General features: G+C 38.5%; 1 protein-coding gene across 3 annotated transcripts in view; it reads right to left on the bottom strand.

Annotated features, from left to right (window-relative positions):
* Positions 1-12,846: 12,846 nt before the first annotated feature.
* Positions 12,847-17,394, bottom strand: part of LOC137047461 (prolyl endopeptidase-like) — a 30,465-nt gene continuing 25,917 nt past the window's right edge. For all 3 annotated transcript variants that reach the window (XM_067425121.1, XM_067425120.1, XM_067425119.1), the window contains one exon: positions 12,847-14,156. In XM_067425121.1, the coding sequence (XP_067281222.1) occupies positions 13,862-14,156 (295 nt within the window). In that variant the 3' untranslated portion in view covers positions 12,847-13,861. The remainder of the gene's footprint in view (positions 14,157-17,394) is intronic.

Here is a 17,394-nt window from a genome sequence, read left to right as displayed (position 1 = left end):
AAGGGTTCTGCCACATTGGTAGTTTGAGCTCTATTGGCCTGTGGTTCACAAACTGGTTTTTCAAGTCTCCCTTATTGAAATGTAAATTGTGAGTGGGGGGTTGTGGGGGTTGAGGAGAGAAACACACAGGCGTCGTGATTTACTATCTAACAGGGGACCTGAGTCAGTGTGTGTGTAACGTAATCACTATTCAATAATGACCTGCATTTAATACATTAGAGAGCTATTTCTGCTTGATTTAACCCTTTAAACTCAGTTATTGCTGTAAAAACTCTAAATCTTTACAGTGTGTTTGTGATGATAAGAAATGTCACAGCAAACACACAGGCGTCGTGATTTACTATCTAACAGGGGACCTGAGTCAGTGTGTGTGTAACGTAATCACTATTCAATAATGACCTGCAATTAATACATTAGAGAGCTATTTCTGCTTGATTTAACCCTTTAAACTCAGTTATTGCTGTAAAAACTCTAAATCTTTACAGTGTGTTTGTGATTATAAGAAATGTCACAGCAAACACACAGGCGTCGTGATTTACTATCTAACAGGGGACCTGAGTCAGTGTGTGTGTAACATATTCACTATTCAATAATTACCTGCAATTAATACATTAGAGAGCTATTTCTGCTTGATTTAACCCTTTAAACTCAGGTATTGCTGTAAAAACTCTAAATCTTTGCAGTGTGTTTGTGATGATAAGAAATGTCACAGCAAACACACAGGCGTCGTGATTTACTATCTAACAGGGGACCTGAGTCAGTGTGTGTGTAACGTAATCACTATTCAATAATGACCTGCAATTAATACATTAGAGAGCTATTTCTGCTTGATTTAACCCTTTAAACTCAGGTATTGCTGTAAAAACTCTAAATCTTTACAGTGTGTTTGTGATGATAAGAAATGTCACAGCAAACACACAGGCGTCGTGATTTACTATCTAACAGGGGACCTGAGTCAGTGTGTGTGTAACATAATCACTATTCAATAATGACCGGCAATTAATACATTAGAGAGCTATTTCTGCTTGATTTAACCCTTTAAACTCAGGTATTGCTGTAAAAACTCTAAATCTTTACAGTGTGTTTGTGATGATAAGAAATGTCACAGCAAACACACAGGCGTCGTGATTTACTATCTAACAGGGGACCTGAGTCAGTGTGTGTGTGTAACGTAGTCACTATTCAATAATGACCTGCAATTAATACATTAGAGAGCTATTTCTGCTTGATTTAACCCTTTAAACTCAGGTATTGCTGTAAAAACTCTAAATCTTAGCAGTGTGTTTGTGATAATAAGAAATGTCACAGCAAACACACAGGCGTCGTGATTTACTATCTAACAGGGGACCTGAGTCAGTGTGTGTGTAACATATTCACTTTTCAATAATGACCTGCAATTAATACATTAGAGAGCTATTTCTGCTTGATTTAACCCTTTAAACTCAGGTATTGCTGTAAAAACTCTAAATCTTTACAGTTTGTTTGTGATGATAAGAAATGTCACAGCAAACACACAGGCGTCGTGATTTACTATCTAACAGGGGACCTGAGTGAGTGTGTGTGTGTAACGTAATCACTATTCAATAATGACCTGCAATTAATACATTAGAGAGCTATTTCTGCTTGATTTACCCTTTAAACTCAGGTATTGCTGTAAAAACTCTAAATCTTTGTAGTGTGTTTATGATGATAAGAAATGTCACAGCAAACACACAGGCGTCGTGATTTACTATCTAACAGGGGACCTGAGTGAGTGTGTGTGTGTAACGTAATCACTATTCAATAATGACCTGCAATTAATGCATTAGAGAGCTATTTCTGCTTGATTTAACCCTTTAAACTCAGGTATTGCTGTAAAACCTCTAAATCTTTGCAGTGTGTTTATGACAACAAGAAATGTCACAGCAAACACACAGGCGTCGTGATTTACTATCTAACAGGGGACCTGAGTGAGTGTGTGTGTAACATAATCACTATTCAATAATGACCGGCAATTAATACATTAGAGAGCTATTTCTGCTTGATTTAACCCTTTAAACTCAGGTATTGCTGTAAAAACTCTAAATCTTTACAGTGTGTTTGTGATGATAAGAAATGTCACAGCAAACACACAGGCGTTGTGATTTACTATCTAACAGGGGACCTGAGTCAGTGTGTGTGTGTAACATAATCACTATTCAATAATGACCTGCAATTAATACATTAGAGAGCTATCTCTGCTTGATTTAACCCTTTAAACTCAGGTATTGCTGTAAAAACTCTTTACAGTGTGTTTGTGATGATAAGAAATGTCACAGCAAACACACAGGCGTCGTGATTTACTATCTAACAGGGGACCTGAGTGAGTGTGTGTGTAACGTAATCACTATTCAATAATGACCTGCAATTAATACATTAGAGAGCTATTTCTGCTTGATTTAACCCTTTAAACTCAGGTATTGCTGTAAAAACTCTAAATCTTTACAGTGTGTTTGTGATGATAAGAAATGTCACAGCAAACACACAGGCGTCGTGATTTACTATCTAACGGGACTCGACTCAGTGTGTGTGTGTAACATATTCATTATTCAATAATGACCTGCAATTAATACATTAGAGAGCTTTTTCTGCTTGATTTAACCCTTTAAACTCAGGTATTGCTGTAAAACCTCTAAATCTTTGCAGTGTGTTTGTGATGATAAGAAATGTCACAGCAAACACACAGGCGTCGTGATTTACTATCTAACAGGGGACCTGAGTCAGTGTGTGTGTAACGTAATCACTATTCAATAATGACCTGCAATTAATACCTTAGAGAGCTATTTCTGCTTGATTTAACCCTTTAAACTCAGGTATTGCTGTAAAAACTCTAAATCTTTACAGTGTGTTTGTGATGATAAGAAATGTCACAGCAAACACACAGGCGTCGTGATTTACTATCTAACAGGGGACCTGAGTGAGTGTGTGTGTAACATAATCACTATTCAATAATGACCTGCAATTAATACATTAGAGAGCTATTTCTGCTTGATTTAACCCTTTAAACTCAGGTATTGCTGTAAAAACTCTAAATCTTTACAGTGTGTTTGTGATGATAAGAAATGTCACAGCAAACACACAGGCGTCGTGATTTACTATCTAACAGGGGACCTGAGTCAGTGTGTGTGTAACATAATCACTATTCAATAATGACCGGCAATTAATACATTAGAGAGCTATTTCTGCTTGATTTAACCCTTTAAACTCAGGTATTGCTGTAAAACCTCTAAATCTTTGCAGTGTGTTTGTGATGATAAGAAATGTCACAGCAAACACACAGGCGTCGTGATTTACTATCAAACAGGGGACCTGAGTCAGTGTGTGTGTAACGTAATCACTTTTCAATAATGACCTGCAATTAATACATTAGAGAGCTATTTCTGCTTGATTTAACCCTTTAAACTCAGGTATTGCTGTAAAAACTCTAAATCTTTGCAGTGTGTTTGTGATTATAAGAAATGTCACAGCAAACACACAGGCGTCGTGATTTACTATCTAACAGGGGACCTGAGTCAGTGTGTGTGTAACGTAATCACTATTCAATAATTACCTGCAATTAATACATTAGAGAGCTATCTCTGCTTGATTTAACCCTTTAAACTCAGGTATTGCTGTAAAAACTCTAAATCTTTGCAGTGTGTTTGTGATGATAAGAAATGTCACAGCAAACACACAGGCGTCGTGATTTACTATCTAACAGGGGACCTGAGTCAGTGTGTGTGTAACGTAATCACTATTCAATAATGACCTGCAATTAATACATTAGAGAGCTATTTCTGCTTGATTTAACCCTTTAAACTCAGGTATTGCTGTAAAAACTCTAAATCTTTGCAGTGTGTTTGTGATGATAAGAAATGTCACAGCAAACACACAGGCGTCGTGATTTACTATCTAACAGGGGACCTGAGTCAGTGTGTGTGTAACGTAATCACTATTCAATAATGACCTGCAATTAATACATTAGAGAGCTATTTCTGCTTGATTTAACCCTTTAAACTCAGGTATTGCTGTAAAAACTCTAAATCTTTACAGAGTGTTTGTGATGAAAAGAAATGTCACAGCAAACACACAGGCGTCGTGATTTACTATCTAACAGGGGACCTGAGTGAGTGTGTGTGTAACATAATCACTATTCAATAATGACCTGCAATTAATACATTAGAGAGCTTTTTCTGCTTGATTTAACCCTTTAAACTCAGGTATTGCTGTAAAACCTCTAAATCTTTGCAGTGTGTTTGTGATGATAAGAAATGTCACAGCAAACACACAGGCGTCGTGATTTACTATCTAACAGGGGACCTGAGTCAGTGTGTGTGTAACGTAATCACTATTCAATAATGACCTGCAATTAATACCTTAGAGAGCTATTTCTGCTTGATTTAACCCTTTAAACTCAGGTATTGCTGTAAAAACTCTAAATCTTTACAGTGTGTTTGTGATGATAAGAAATGTCACAGCAAACACACAGGCGTCGTGATTTACTATCTAACAGGGGACCTGAGTGAGTGTGTGTGTAACATAATCACTATTCAATAATGACCTGCAATTAATACATTAGAGAGCTATTTCTGCTTGATTTAACCCTTTAAACTCAGGTATTGCTGTAAAAACTCTAAATCTTTACAGTGTGTTTGTGATGATAAGAAATGTCACAGCAAACACACAGGCGTCGTGATTTACTATCTAACAGGGGACCTGAGTCAGTGTGTGTGTAACATAATCACTATTCAATAATGACCGGCAATTAATACATTAGAGAGCTATTTCTGCTTGATTTAACCCTTTAAACTCAGGTATTGCTGTAAAACCTCTAAATCTTTGCAGTGTGTTTGTGATGATAAGAAATGTCACAGCAAACACACAGGCGTCGTGATTTACTATCAAACAGGGGACCTGAGTCAGTGTGTGTGTAACGTAATCACTTTTCAATAATGACCTGCAATTAATACATTAGAGAGCTATTTCTGCTTGATTTAACCCTTTAAACTCAGGTATTGCTGTAAAAACTCTAAATCTTTGCAGTGTGTTTGTGATGATAAGAAATGTCACAGCAAACACACAGGCGTCGTGATTTACTATCTAACAGGGGACCTGAGTCAGTGTGTGTGTAACGTAATCACTATTCAATAATTACCTGCAATTAATACATTAGAGAGCTATCTCTGCTTGATTTAACCCTTTAAACTCAGGTATTGCTGTAAAAACTCTAAATCTTTGCAGTGTGTTTGTGATGATAAGAAATGTCACAGCAAACACACAGGCGTCGTGATTTACTATCTAACAGGGGACCTGAGTCAGTGTGTGTGTAACGTAATCACTATTCAATAATGACCTGCAATTAATACATTAGAGAGCTATTTCTGCTTGATTTAACCCTTTAAACTCAGGTATTGCTGTAAAAACTCTAAATCTTTGCAGTGTGTTTGTGATGATAAGAAATGTCACAGCAAACACACAGGCGTCGTGATTTACTATCAAACAGGGGACCTGAGTCAGTGTGTGTGTAACGTAATCACTTTTCAATAATGACCTGCAATTAATACATTAGAGAGCTATTTCTGCTTGATTTAACCCTTTAAACTCAGGTATTGCTGTAAAAACTCTAAATCTTTGCAGTGTGTTTGTGATGATAAGAAATGTCACAGCAAACACACAGGCGTCGTGATTTACTATCTAACAGGGGACCTGAGTCAGTGTGTGTGTAACGTAATCACTATTCAATAATTACCTGCAATTAATACATTAGAGAGCTATCTCTGCTTGATTTAACCCTTTAAACTCAGGTATTGCTGTAAAAACTCTAAATCTTTGCAGTGTGTTTGTGATGATAAGAAATGTCACAGCAAACACACAGGCGTCGTGATTTACTATCTAACAGGGGACCTGAGTCAGTGTGTGTGTAACGTAATCACTATTCAATAATGACCTGCAATTAATACATTAGAGAGCTATTTCTGCTTGATTTAACCCTTTAAACTCAGGTATTGCTGTAAAAACTCTAAATCTTTGCAGTGTGTTTGTGATGATAAGAAATGTCACAGCAAACACACAGGCGTCGTGATTTACTATCTAACAGGGGACCTGCATCATTTTGTTAAACATAAATAAATCAAAAGTGGTTAGTTTAAAAAGCTCATAAATGTATAAGGTGGTAAGATGGGCCTTTTATATGGGCCAAAAGTCACACATTATTTTTACAAATACTTGGCTAAAATAAAATGTTTTTAATAATGTCTATGTTAACACTTGTTTAAAAGAACTTTAGATGCAAAGTTTGTCCCATTTACCGTACCTTTTTTTTTATATAAATAAAATAATGCATTATTTTTCAATAATTATAGGCCACTGTCATTAAAATGTTATATATATATATATACACACACAGAAACAAAAAATGTTTACAAAAGCATTGAATGAGATCCCTTAATAATTTAATAAAGTTTTACGGTCTCTCCACGGCCATGATGGATGGTATTTACTATATTTATTTGTAGAAACTGAAGACACACACATTTTGATGGCAGATGTATTTCTAATTACATCCTGGTTGTTTAGATTTTTTAATCGTTTTTTTCTTGGATCCTGTAGTATTTAATTTAATTTTAAAGTAATGCAAAGTTTGAAACTAGTCAGGGTATTTAGTAAAGAGATATAATCTATATAATGTTTGTTCCTTTAGTAAGCAGCCTGTTAAACAGCAGCTCTAGAGTCAGAGGACAGCAGGCCATTCAAACAATAGAGGAGTGTGTGTGTGTGTGTGTGTGAACGACGTGTGTTTAAGGGCTATTACAGTTCCTGCTCCAGCCTACAGGGGAGCTGCTGAGCATGGCCTTAAACACTCACACACTCTTAGGTCCCCTCTTGGTCAAAATTTTTAAAAATTCACCAGAGTGTTGTTTCTTGATTTTAACATGATTTAAACACACACACCTGTAGGTCCTTACTTGGCCAAACATTTAAAAAATCACCAGAGCATTTCTTTAGTTTTTTACTTCATTTTCACATGATTTAATGCATGACCAACAGGGGACTTGAAAAATGTCCCCTCTTGGCTCAGAGGTCCCCTGTTGGTGAGTGTGTAACGACGCCAAGGTCCCCTGTTAGATAGGTAGACAAGTACACACTGCCCCTAAACCTACCCATCACACACACACACACACACACACACACACACACACTGCCCCTAAACCTACCCATCACACACACACACACACACACACACACACACACTGCCCCTAAACCTACCCATCAAACACACACACACACACACATCACAGGAAACATTCTGCATTTTTACTTTCTCATAAAAACTCCTCCTGTGTGATTTATAAGCCTTTTGTAAAGTGGGGCCATGGGTAATGTCCTCATATTTCACCCTCTCCTGTAATACCTGTGTCATACCCATGGCATTATACACATTTGTGTCCTCATATGTCACAAAAACATGCCCACACACACACTCACACACACACACACACACACACACACACCGCATGAAGTGTGTTTTCATCATGTGTAATCAACGTCGAGCCTCAGCAATCAAGCGTTTCTGGAAAACCAGCGGGAAGCAGATAAAGGTCTGTATTTTTATCCAAAGGTTTCTTTAATAACCGGAGGTCTGTCCTGATAGACACTGCTCTCATGAGAGGAAATGAAATTACACCTGAATATTGATTCATATTTTCGTTTAGTCTTTCCCACTGTTTTATGTTAATAATCCTGATTAAAATATCACGTCGTTTATTCAGTCCAAGATATTTCGGCCCTGTCCACACGGAGTCCATAGACAGTAAAAGAAATGGACCGAGCGATCCCATTGACTTCAACGGCGGAAAATGAGGCCAATCAGAGGCACTCACTTCCTGATGGCGGAGCGAACTGCGCCGGCGCAGACTGAGCTTGAGGACATAGTGTGTGTGTGTGTGTGTGTGTGTGAGGACGTAGATGTGACGTGAGCCTCCTGTCTGACAGCTGTAGGTCTTCTAGTAGATGTGGAAAGTGAAATCTGAATCACGTTGTTTAAATATTCTCTCCCGTTGCTTTTGGCTCACTATGGGCTTCTCCCCATTCTTCTCCCTTGACTTTATCAGAGTTTATGTCTCCACGTCCCCCCGACTGTCTCATAGACAGTAAAAGATTGCCTGCGAGCGTCTCCTCAGGTCTATACGGTAATTTCTCAACTGTGCGACAGAGTCGCGTTGGTTATGACGCAATCGTTAGCCTATTTTTACAAAAACAGCTTCTGCGGGGCGATAGTGTAAGATACAAGGTAACGGAGCCTTTTATACATTGTTGTGTTTCCTTTGAAATAAACAATGGACAAATGGAGTCTTTAAACGCCTCAGATGTAAAGTTATTCACTGTCAAAGTGACTCAAAAATGAATGGGAGTCAATGGGATGCTAACAGCAGGTGATGGCTTGGTTAGCAATGGCCGCCCCTAGGGGTGGAACGCTTTCCGAGCGCTAGATTACCCGCTTGACGGAGACGCGTTTAGCTGTATACATTTTGTACCATATCAGCGTTTCGTCCACACGGATCCGGCGTTTAGGAAGCATAATTCCGTATATTTTCTGAAACGGTGATGTCATCACACTCCGTCCGGCACGGTGAAGAGTGAAGGGATAAAGCTCCGGCACTGGGCATGAGCTCATCAACATCGCCTCAGTTAATGACCGTATCTGCAGTACTGTAAGCAGGGCCGTTTCTAGCCTTTCTGGCACCCTAGGCAAGATTCATATGTTGCACCCCCCCCCCCCCCCTTTTTTTTTTCCTTTCTTTTTTTTAAACTATAACCTATAAAGCAAATATGACTTCCTTATTTCATGGGCATATTGGAAATTTTTGATTTCTATGATCTACATATGTGTATTTTAAGATGTTCTGAAGGCCAAAAAATTAGATAACAATAGCTTAAAAACCATGTCATTTGGGGCCACTGCGGATTGAAGAACACAGTGACACAAGGACTAAAAGACGGGACGAAGCCGTAGCCGAAGCCCCGCGCCAGTTTCATATGTTTTAAAGGTTAATCACATATTTTTTTAGGGGGGGGCTGAGCCATAAGTTCATAAAAAAGGGCCTAGTGACGCCCATGGTTATGACATTAGCCTACTTGATCAATTTAAACAGCTATCTCTGATGTAATGTTTTTTTTTTTTAATTCAAATTAACTGCTATAATGTTCTGCACCTGAAATGAGCTCGGCGTGTGGTCCGTCCAGTACTAATATTCAGTGTAATGTTTTGCTCAACGTTATGATAGAGCGACCAGCTTATATAGAACAAGTAACCAACAAGTAACTAACATACCTGTATATTTCGCTTTCTTTTTTATATTTCCTCTTTTTTCTTTTTACGATACTGGGCCCCTGATGGCTTTGAGCTTATCATGATGATGAAACTGAACCACTCTGTAACGAGTAGAAATAGAGTGTGGCCCCTTTAAGAGTTGTGCGCGCTCCCTGCAAACGAAGTCTGCATTTTGTGTATGTGCGCACTGAGTCTTGAGCTCCCATGTGTGGGGATTATTTTCTGTTTTCTGTTGCTAACAGTCAGTTATTTTGTTTTCTTAAGTAATGAAGTACGATCTGTTTGATGTTAATCGCCTCCGTGTTTGCATCCACTCCAGTTACATTAAGTGAGCTATCGCATTTTTCACTCGGACACAAGCATTACAACGCCACGGATGACAACGTTCTGCCGCCCTCTACATGATCTCATTTCATTACAGCAGCGCCAATATCACCATGGCGACTTCACTCCAATAATCGCAACTAATCATAATGCCTTGAAATAGCAAAAGTACGAAATATTAATATATATGAAATAACTAAAAAAATCTTGTTGGGGCGGGGGCTCACTGGCGCCCCCCAGCTGTTGGTGCCCTAGGCGACCGCCTAGTTTGCCTATGCCTAGAAACGGCACTGACTGTAAGGGTGTGTTTAGGGTCGGGGTAGGCGTTAATAAAACACATCTGTTAAGTAGCACACGTGTTTATTGTTTATTTTATTGTGAGATTTTGCCTCACCTCCGACCTCTGCTAGCCACAACTCTTCTTCTCCGTTTTTAGTGTATTTCTGTGGCAGAATTAAAGCGCCACACACTGGCCTGGCATGCAAACTACATCGTTTTTAATTGGTTTCGGTAATCTCGTGTGGACGCAGATATTTCTTGAAACGAGAGAAAAAAAAGATCGGATTGGGAAAGCGCTGGCTCCGTGTGGACGGGGCCTGAAAGATGAGCTTCCGTCAGTCCAGGCGTACACTAAAATATCTTCACTTCAAAATATCATTAAAATATGTTTTACTGATCTAGTAATCTTGATTTGAGAATTGTTAGATTGATATTTAGACTGGAAACAAAACAGAATGACTGAGTCAGAAGAGTGTGTTGTGCGGCGCTGATTTATGTCAGTAATAATTCGAGGGTTTCGTTTCTCTTTCACTTTACTTAGTACAAAAAAAAATCCCTTGGAGATGATAATGGAGGAAAACTGAGAGTGAGAAGTGTGTGTGTGTGTGTGTGTGTGTGTGTGTGTGTGTGTGTGTGTGTGTGTGTGTGTGTGTGTGTGTGTGTGTGTGTGGGTGTGTGGGTGTGTGTACATGTTTTGTCTGTCCGCCGCTAAGTCAGTGTGAAGGGTAAAGTTTCCTCACACACAAGTTTGATCCGAGTGGTAAGAGTGCTTCAAACCGGATTTGGGGATTTAATCCGGATCGGGAGCAAGTGTGAACAAACAAAGTGGAGTGGGGCTTGATCATGTCCCTCGAGGTCCAAACACTGCTCTATAGTTCAGTTCATTCACTGAGGATAGAGGTGTGTGCGTGTGCGTGTGCGTGTGTGTGTGTGTGTGTGTGTGTGTGTGTGTGTGTGTGAGAGGAGGGTCATGAAAGGAGCAGATGAACAGTGTGTTCTGGAATTCCTGCTGGGCTTTTAATGGCTTTAAAGTGAAATGTGATTAAACGCTCAGGAGGCTAAAACACTAAAAACTATTCATTATTATGCATTAATCCTGGTGTGTGTGTGTGTGTGTAAGAGTGCGTGTTTAAGTGTATGTGTGTGTTTGTGTTTTTTAGTGTTTTTTGAGTGTCTGTGTGTTTGTGTTTTTTGACTGTGTGAGTGTGTGTGTTTGTGTTTTTTGAGTGAGTTTGTGTGTGAGTGTGTATTTAAGTGTGAGTTTTAATGTGTTTTGTGATTGTGTGTTAGTTTGAGTGTGAGTTTGAGTGTATGTGTGTGTGTGTGTGTGTGTTTTTTTAAGTGTGTTTTTGTGTGAGTGTGTATTTAAGTGTGTGTGTGTCTGTGTGTTTTAGTGTTTTTTTTAAGTGTGTGTGTTTGTGTGTGTGTGAGAGAGTGCTTTAAGTGTGTGTGTGTGTGTCTGTGTGTTTTAGTGTTTTTTTTAAGTGTGTGTGTGTGAGAGAGTGCTTTAAGTGTGTTTGTGTGTGTATGTATATATATATATTCAGATGTTAATTATACATAGGCCCATATTGTGACTTTTCCATTGGTAAGCTCGTCGGTGTGAGTGCGTCAAAAATATTTGATCGTTTTCGATTCGTTCAAAACACTCCAAAATAATCACACAAAAATAGAGAAAGCAACTGGACATACTGGCGTCTAAAGTGTCCGTTTCTCACTGTTAACTCGTGTAAAAGCGCCGTAACGCTGGTAATGTGTCCGTAACGCAGATCATCTCGTCTCTTCATCTGATGAGCTTTTGGCCAAACCCAGATTAAACTCTCTATGACCACACAAGATGTCCGCTCGTTCTCTCCGCCGTCCGGATGGAGGTCACTCTTCTCCTCAGCATCACTGCCATACCACACACTCTTATCGCTTCCGTAATTATGTTAATGTGTAATAGGGACAATGTGTTTTTATCCAGAACTGATCTCAGGTCAGCATTGCTCTCGTCATCGCCAGGTTTTAATGAGAGTCTGCCGCTTTAGTTTAGCAGAGGTCAGAGGTCAGAGTAACTTCACTTCCTCTGCTGTTTCTGCAGACACTTCTGACTGGAGCTCAGATTTAGCTTTATAATTCTCCACAAATTCTCACAGCGGTTTAGAGTGTGTGTTTCACTGCAAAACATGCTTTTCTAGTATTTTTGTCTTGTTTCTAGTCCAAACATCTCAGTATTTACTAGACAAGCAAAAGTAATTGTCTTGTTTGGGGAAAAATAACTCAAAATGAAGAGAGTTTTTGCTTAAAATAAGATAAATAATCTGCCAATGGGGTGAGAAAAATAATCTTAATTCATTGGCAGATTATATATCTTATTTTAAGCAAAAACTCTCTTCATTTTGAGTTATTTTCCCCAAAACAAGACAATTACTTTTGCTTGTCTAGTAAATGTTGCTTAATGTAAGAATTTTTAGATATTTTGACGAGAAACAAGACAAACATACTGAGTAAGAAGAGCATTGTTTGAGGTGTTGATGTGACGTTCTGAAGAAACTGCTAAACCGGTTTGAACCAGCCCAGATAAAGAGGAACTGGCCACAGTAAACTGGTCTGCAGTCCTTTACTGCCCTCTAGTGTTTGTTTGAGGTGTTGCAAAAAACTGGACGGCCTACATGGATGGATCACAAAGGAAATGTTTATTGTTACAAAAACCATCATTTTATAGATATTGCAGCACATTTTTGTTTCTTGTTTTCTGGGGAAAAATATCAAAATGAAGAGAGTTTTTGCGTAAAACAGGCAAAATGATCTGCCAATGGGGTGAGAGAAATAATCTGATTTCTGATTGGGACGGAAACAAGAAACAAGATTTCAGTCAGAAATCAGATTATTTCTCTCACCCCATTGGCAGATCATTTTGTCTGTTTTACGCAAAAACTCTCTTCATTTAGATTTTATTTTTTAGGAAAACAAGAAAAAATATCTTCTGTCGTTTTACTGATCTACTAAATGCATCTTGATTTAAGAATTGTTAGATATTTAGACGAGAAACACAGAATGACTGAGTAAGAAGAGCATGTTTTGACGTGTAAAAGTAAAAATGAATGGTTACAAAACCAATCAATGCAGTGAGTTCCGTGTTTCATTTCTCCATTACACAGAACTTTTTTGTAACACGCTTCTCTGCATATCTTTAGAAATCATATGTGTGCCTAACTCTGTTAAAGGGATAGTTGAGCCATAAATGAGCCTGTGATGAAGTAAATGATCAACAAATTTTTACTTTTGAAAAAAAATGAAATGAAAAAATGAAATGTATGTCCTTAACTCACCCTAATGTAGTTCCACACCATCATAATCACAATAATAATCATCACAATCATTCATGATTCGGATCGCCAGTGTCACGTGATTTCAGCAGTTTGACACGCGATCCGAATCATGAGTCGATTCGCTGATTCATAACCGTTTGAATCTTTATTTGAGGATTGAACACAAACGCGGAAGAGAAGCCAATGCTGAATAAAGTCGTAGTTTTTGTTATTTTTGGACCCAAATGTATTTTGGATGCTTCAAGAGACTCTAATTAACCCACTGATGTCTCATATGGACTACTGTGATGATGTTTTTATTCCCTTTCTGGACATGGACAGTATAGTGTGCATACACTTGCATACGCTCTCGGACTAAATATAAAATATCTTAAACTGTGTGTGAAGATGAGCGGAGGTCTTACGGGTGTGGAGCGACATTAGGGAGAGGAGTTAATGACAGAAGATTCATTTTTGACCCTTTAAAGGGTTACTTCACCCAAAAATTGAAATGTGATGTTTATCTTTTGTGTTCAGCAGGACATGGAAACTCATAAAGGTTTTGAACAACATGAGGGTGATTAAATGATGACAGACTTTTCATTTTAAAGTGAACTATCCCTTTAAGTGCCGCGTCTCATTCTCTCCAGCTGAGGTCCAGAGTCTGCGCTATGAAAGAGAAGATGTGTGTGTCCTCCAGGATGGCTTTAGCGGTGGGTTTCCCGGACCCGTGCCCGCTCCGGGTGTCCACTCGCAGCATCAGCGGCTGCTTCTGAGCGCGGCTCCGGCCGACGCCATTTTGTAGCGCCGCCGCGAACTTCAGCGTGTGCAGCGGGACCACGCGGTCATCGTGATCGGCCGTCAGAAGCAGCACCGCGGGATACGGGGGACCCTCATACGGGGCCGCGGGGAGGTTATGCAGCGGAGAGTACCTGTGGAGGAAAACATCAGAGCTGGACAAACTACACAACTTCATTACCTGAGTAACAGTACTACTAGTCAAATATTACTCCGTTACAGTTGTAAAAACAGATTTTTACTTAAGTAAAACTGCAGCTGGACAACATCTAAGCTCATTTACTTGAGTACTGTACTTAAGCACACCTTGAGTATCTGTGCTTTACTGGAGTACTGTACTTAAGCACACCTTGAGTATCTGTGCTTTACTGGAGTACTGTACTTAAGCACACTTTGAGTATCTGTACTTTACTGGAGTACTGTACTTAAGCACACTTTGAGTATCTGTACTTTACTCGAGTACTGTACTTAAGCACACTTTGAGTATCTGTGCTTTACTAGAGTACTGTACTTAAGCACACTTTGAGTATTTGTGCTTTACTTGAGTACTGTACTTAAGCACACCTTGAGTATCTGTGCTTTACTGGAGTACTGTACTTAAGCACACTTTGAGTTTCTGTGCTTTACTGGAGTACTGTACTTAAGCACACTTTGAGTATCTGTGCTTTACTTGAGTACTGTACTTAAGCACACTTTGAGTATCTGTGCTTTACTTGAGTACTGTACTTAAGCACACTTTGAGTATCTGTGCTTTACTTGAGTACTGTACTTAAGCACACCTTGAGTATCTGTGCTTTACTTGAGTACTGTACTTAAGCACACCTTGAGTATCTGTGCTTTACTTGAGTACTGTGCTTAAGCACACTGAGTATCTGTACTTTACTTGAGTACTGTACTTAAGCACACTTTGAGTATCTGTACTTTACTTGAGTACTGTACTTAAGTACACTTTAAGTATCTGTACTTTACTTGAGTACTGTATTTAAGCACACTTTGAGTATCTGTGCTTTACTTGAGTACTGTACTTAAGCACACTTTGAGTATCTGTGCTTTACTTGAGTACTGTACTTAAGCACACTGAGTATCTGTACTTTACTTGAGTACTGTACTTAAGCACACTTTGAGTATCTGTACTTTACTTGAGTACTGTACTTAAGTACACTTTAAGTATCTGTACTTTACTTGAGTACTGTATTTAAGCACACTTTGAGTATCTGTGCTTTACTTGAGTACTGTACTTAAGCACACTTTGAGTATCTGTACTTTACTTGAGTACTGTTCTTAAGCACACTTTGAGTATCTGTGCTTTACTTGAGTACTGTACTTAAGCACACTTTGAGTATCTGTGCTTTACTTGAGTACTGTAGTTAAGCACACTTTGAGTATCTGTACTTTACTTGAGTACTGTTCTTAAGCACACTTTGAGTATCTGTGCTTTACTTGAGTACTGTACTTAAGCACACTTTGAGTATCTGTGCTTTACTTGAGTACTGTACTTTACTTGAGTACTGTACTTAAGCACACTTTGAGTATCTGTACTTTACTTGAGTACTGTACTTAAGCCCACTTTTGAGTATCTGTGCTTTACTCTAGTACTGTACTTAAGCACACTTTGAGTATCTGTGCTTTACTTGAGTACTGTACTTAAGCACACTGAGTATCTGTACTTTACTTGAGTACTGTACTTAAGCACACTTTGAGTATCTGTACTTTACTTGAGTACTGTACTTAAGCACACTTTGAGTATCTGTACTTTACTTGAGTACTGTACTTAAGCACACTTTGAGTATCTGTGCTTTACTTGAGTACTGTACTTAAGCACACTTTAAGTATCTGTACTTTACTTGAGTACTGTTCTTAAGCACACTTTGAGTATCTGTGCTTTACTTGAGTACTGTACTTAAGCACACTTTGAGTATCTGTGCTTTACTTGAGTACTGTAGTTAAGCACACTTTGAGTATCTGTACTTTACTTGAGTACTGTTCTTAAGCACACTTTGAGTATCTGTGCTTTACTTGAGTACTGTACTTAAGCACACTTTGAGTATCTGTGCTTTACTCGAGTACTGTACTTTACTTGAGTACTGTACTTAAGCACACTTTAAGTATCTGTACTTTACTTGAGTACTGTACTTAAGCCCACTTTTGAGTATCTGTGCTTTACTCTAGTACTGTACTTAAGCACACTTTGAGTATCTGTGCTTTACTTGAGTACTGTACTTAAGCACACTGAGTATCTGTACTTTACTTGAGTACTGTACTTAAGCATACTTTGAGTATCTGTACTTTACTTGAGTACTGTACTTAAGCACACTTTGAGTATCTGTGCTTTACTTGAGTACTGTACTTAAGCACACTTTGAGTATCTGTACTTTACTTGAGTACTGTATTTAAGCACACTTTGAGTATCTGTGCTTTACTTGAGTACTGTACTTAAGCACACTTTGAGTATCTGTGCTTTACTTGAGTACTGTTCTTAAGCACACTTTGAGTATCTGTGCTTTACTTGAGTACTGTACTTAAGCACACTGAGTATCTGTACTTTACTTGAGTACTGTTCTTAAGCACACTTTTCAGTATCTGTGCTTTACTTGAGTACTGTACTTAAGCACACTTTGAGTATCTGTGCTTTACTTGAGTACTGTACTTTACTTGAGTACTGTACTTAAGCACACTTTGAGTATCTGTACTTTACTTGAGTACTGTTCTTAAGCACACTTTGAGTATCTGTGCTTTACTTGAGTACTGTACTTAAGCACACTTTGAGTATCTGTGCTTTACTCGAGTACTGTACTTTACTTGAGTACTGTACTTAAGCACACTTTGAGTATCTGTACTTTACTTGAGTACTGTACTTTACTTGAGTACTGTACTTAAGCACACTTTGAGTATCTGTACTTTACTTGAGTACTGTACTTAAGCCCACTTTTGAGTATCTGTGCTTTACTCTAGTACTGTACTTAAGCACACTTTGAGTATCTGTGCTATACTTGAGTACTGTACTTAAGCACACTGAGTATCTGTACTTTACTTGAGTACTGTACTTAAGCACACTTTGAGTATCTGTACTTTACTTGAGTACTGTACTTAAGCACACTTTGAGTATCTGTACTTTACTCGAGGACTGTACTTAAGTACACTTTAAGTATCTGTACTTTACTTGAGTACTGTATTTAAGCACACTTTGAGTATCTGTGCTTTACTTGAGTACTGTACTTAAGCACACTTTGAGTATCTGTGCTTTACTTGAGTACTGTTCTTAAGCACACTGAGTATCTGTACTTTACTTGAGTACTGTACTTAAGCACACTGAGTATCTGTGCTTTACTTGAGTACTGTACTTAAGCACACTGAGTATCTGTACTTTACTTG

Source organism: Pseudorasbora parva, chromosome 19 (assembly GCF_024679245.1).
Source record: "Pseudorasbora parva isolate DD20220531a chromosome 19, ASM2467924v1, whole genome shotgun sequence".
Classification (NCBI taxonomy): domain Eukaryota; kingdom Metazoa; phylum Chordata; class Actinopteri; order Cypriniformes; family Gobionidae; genus Pseudorasbora; species Pseudorasbora parva.
Note: the sequence above shows the minus strand (reverse complement) of the source record. Positions and strands in the feature narration are given on the sequence as shown.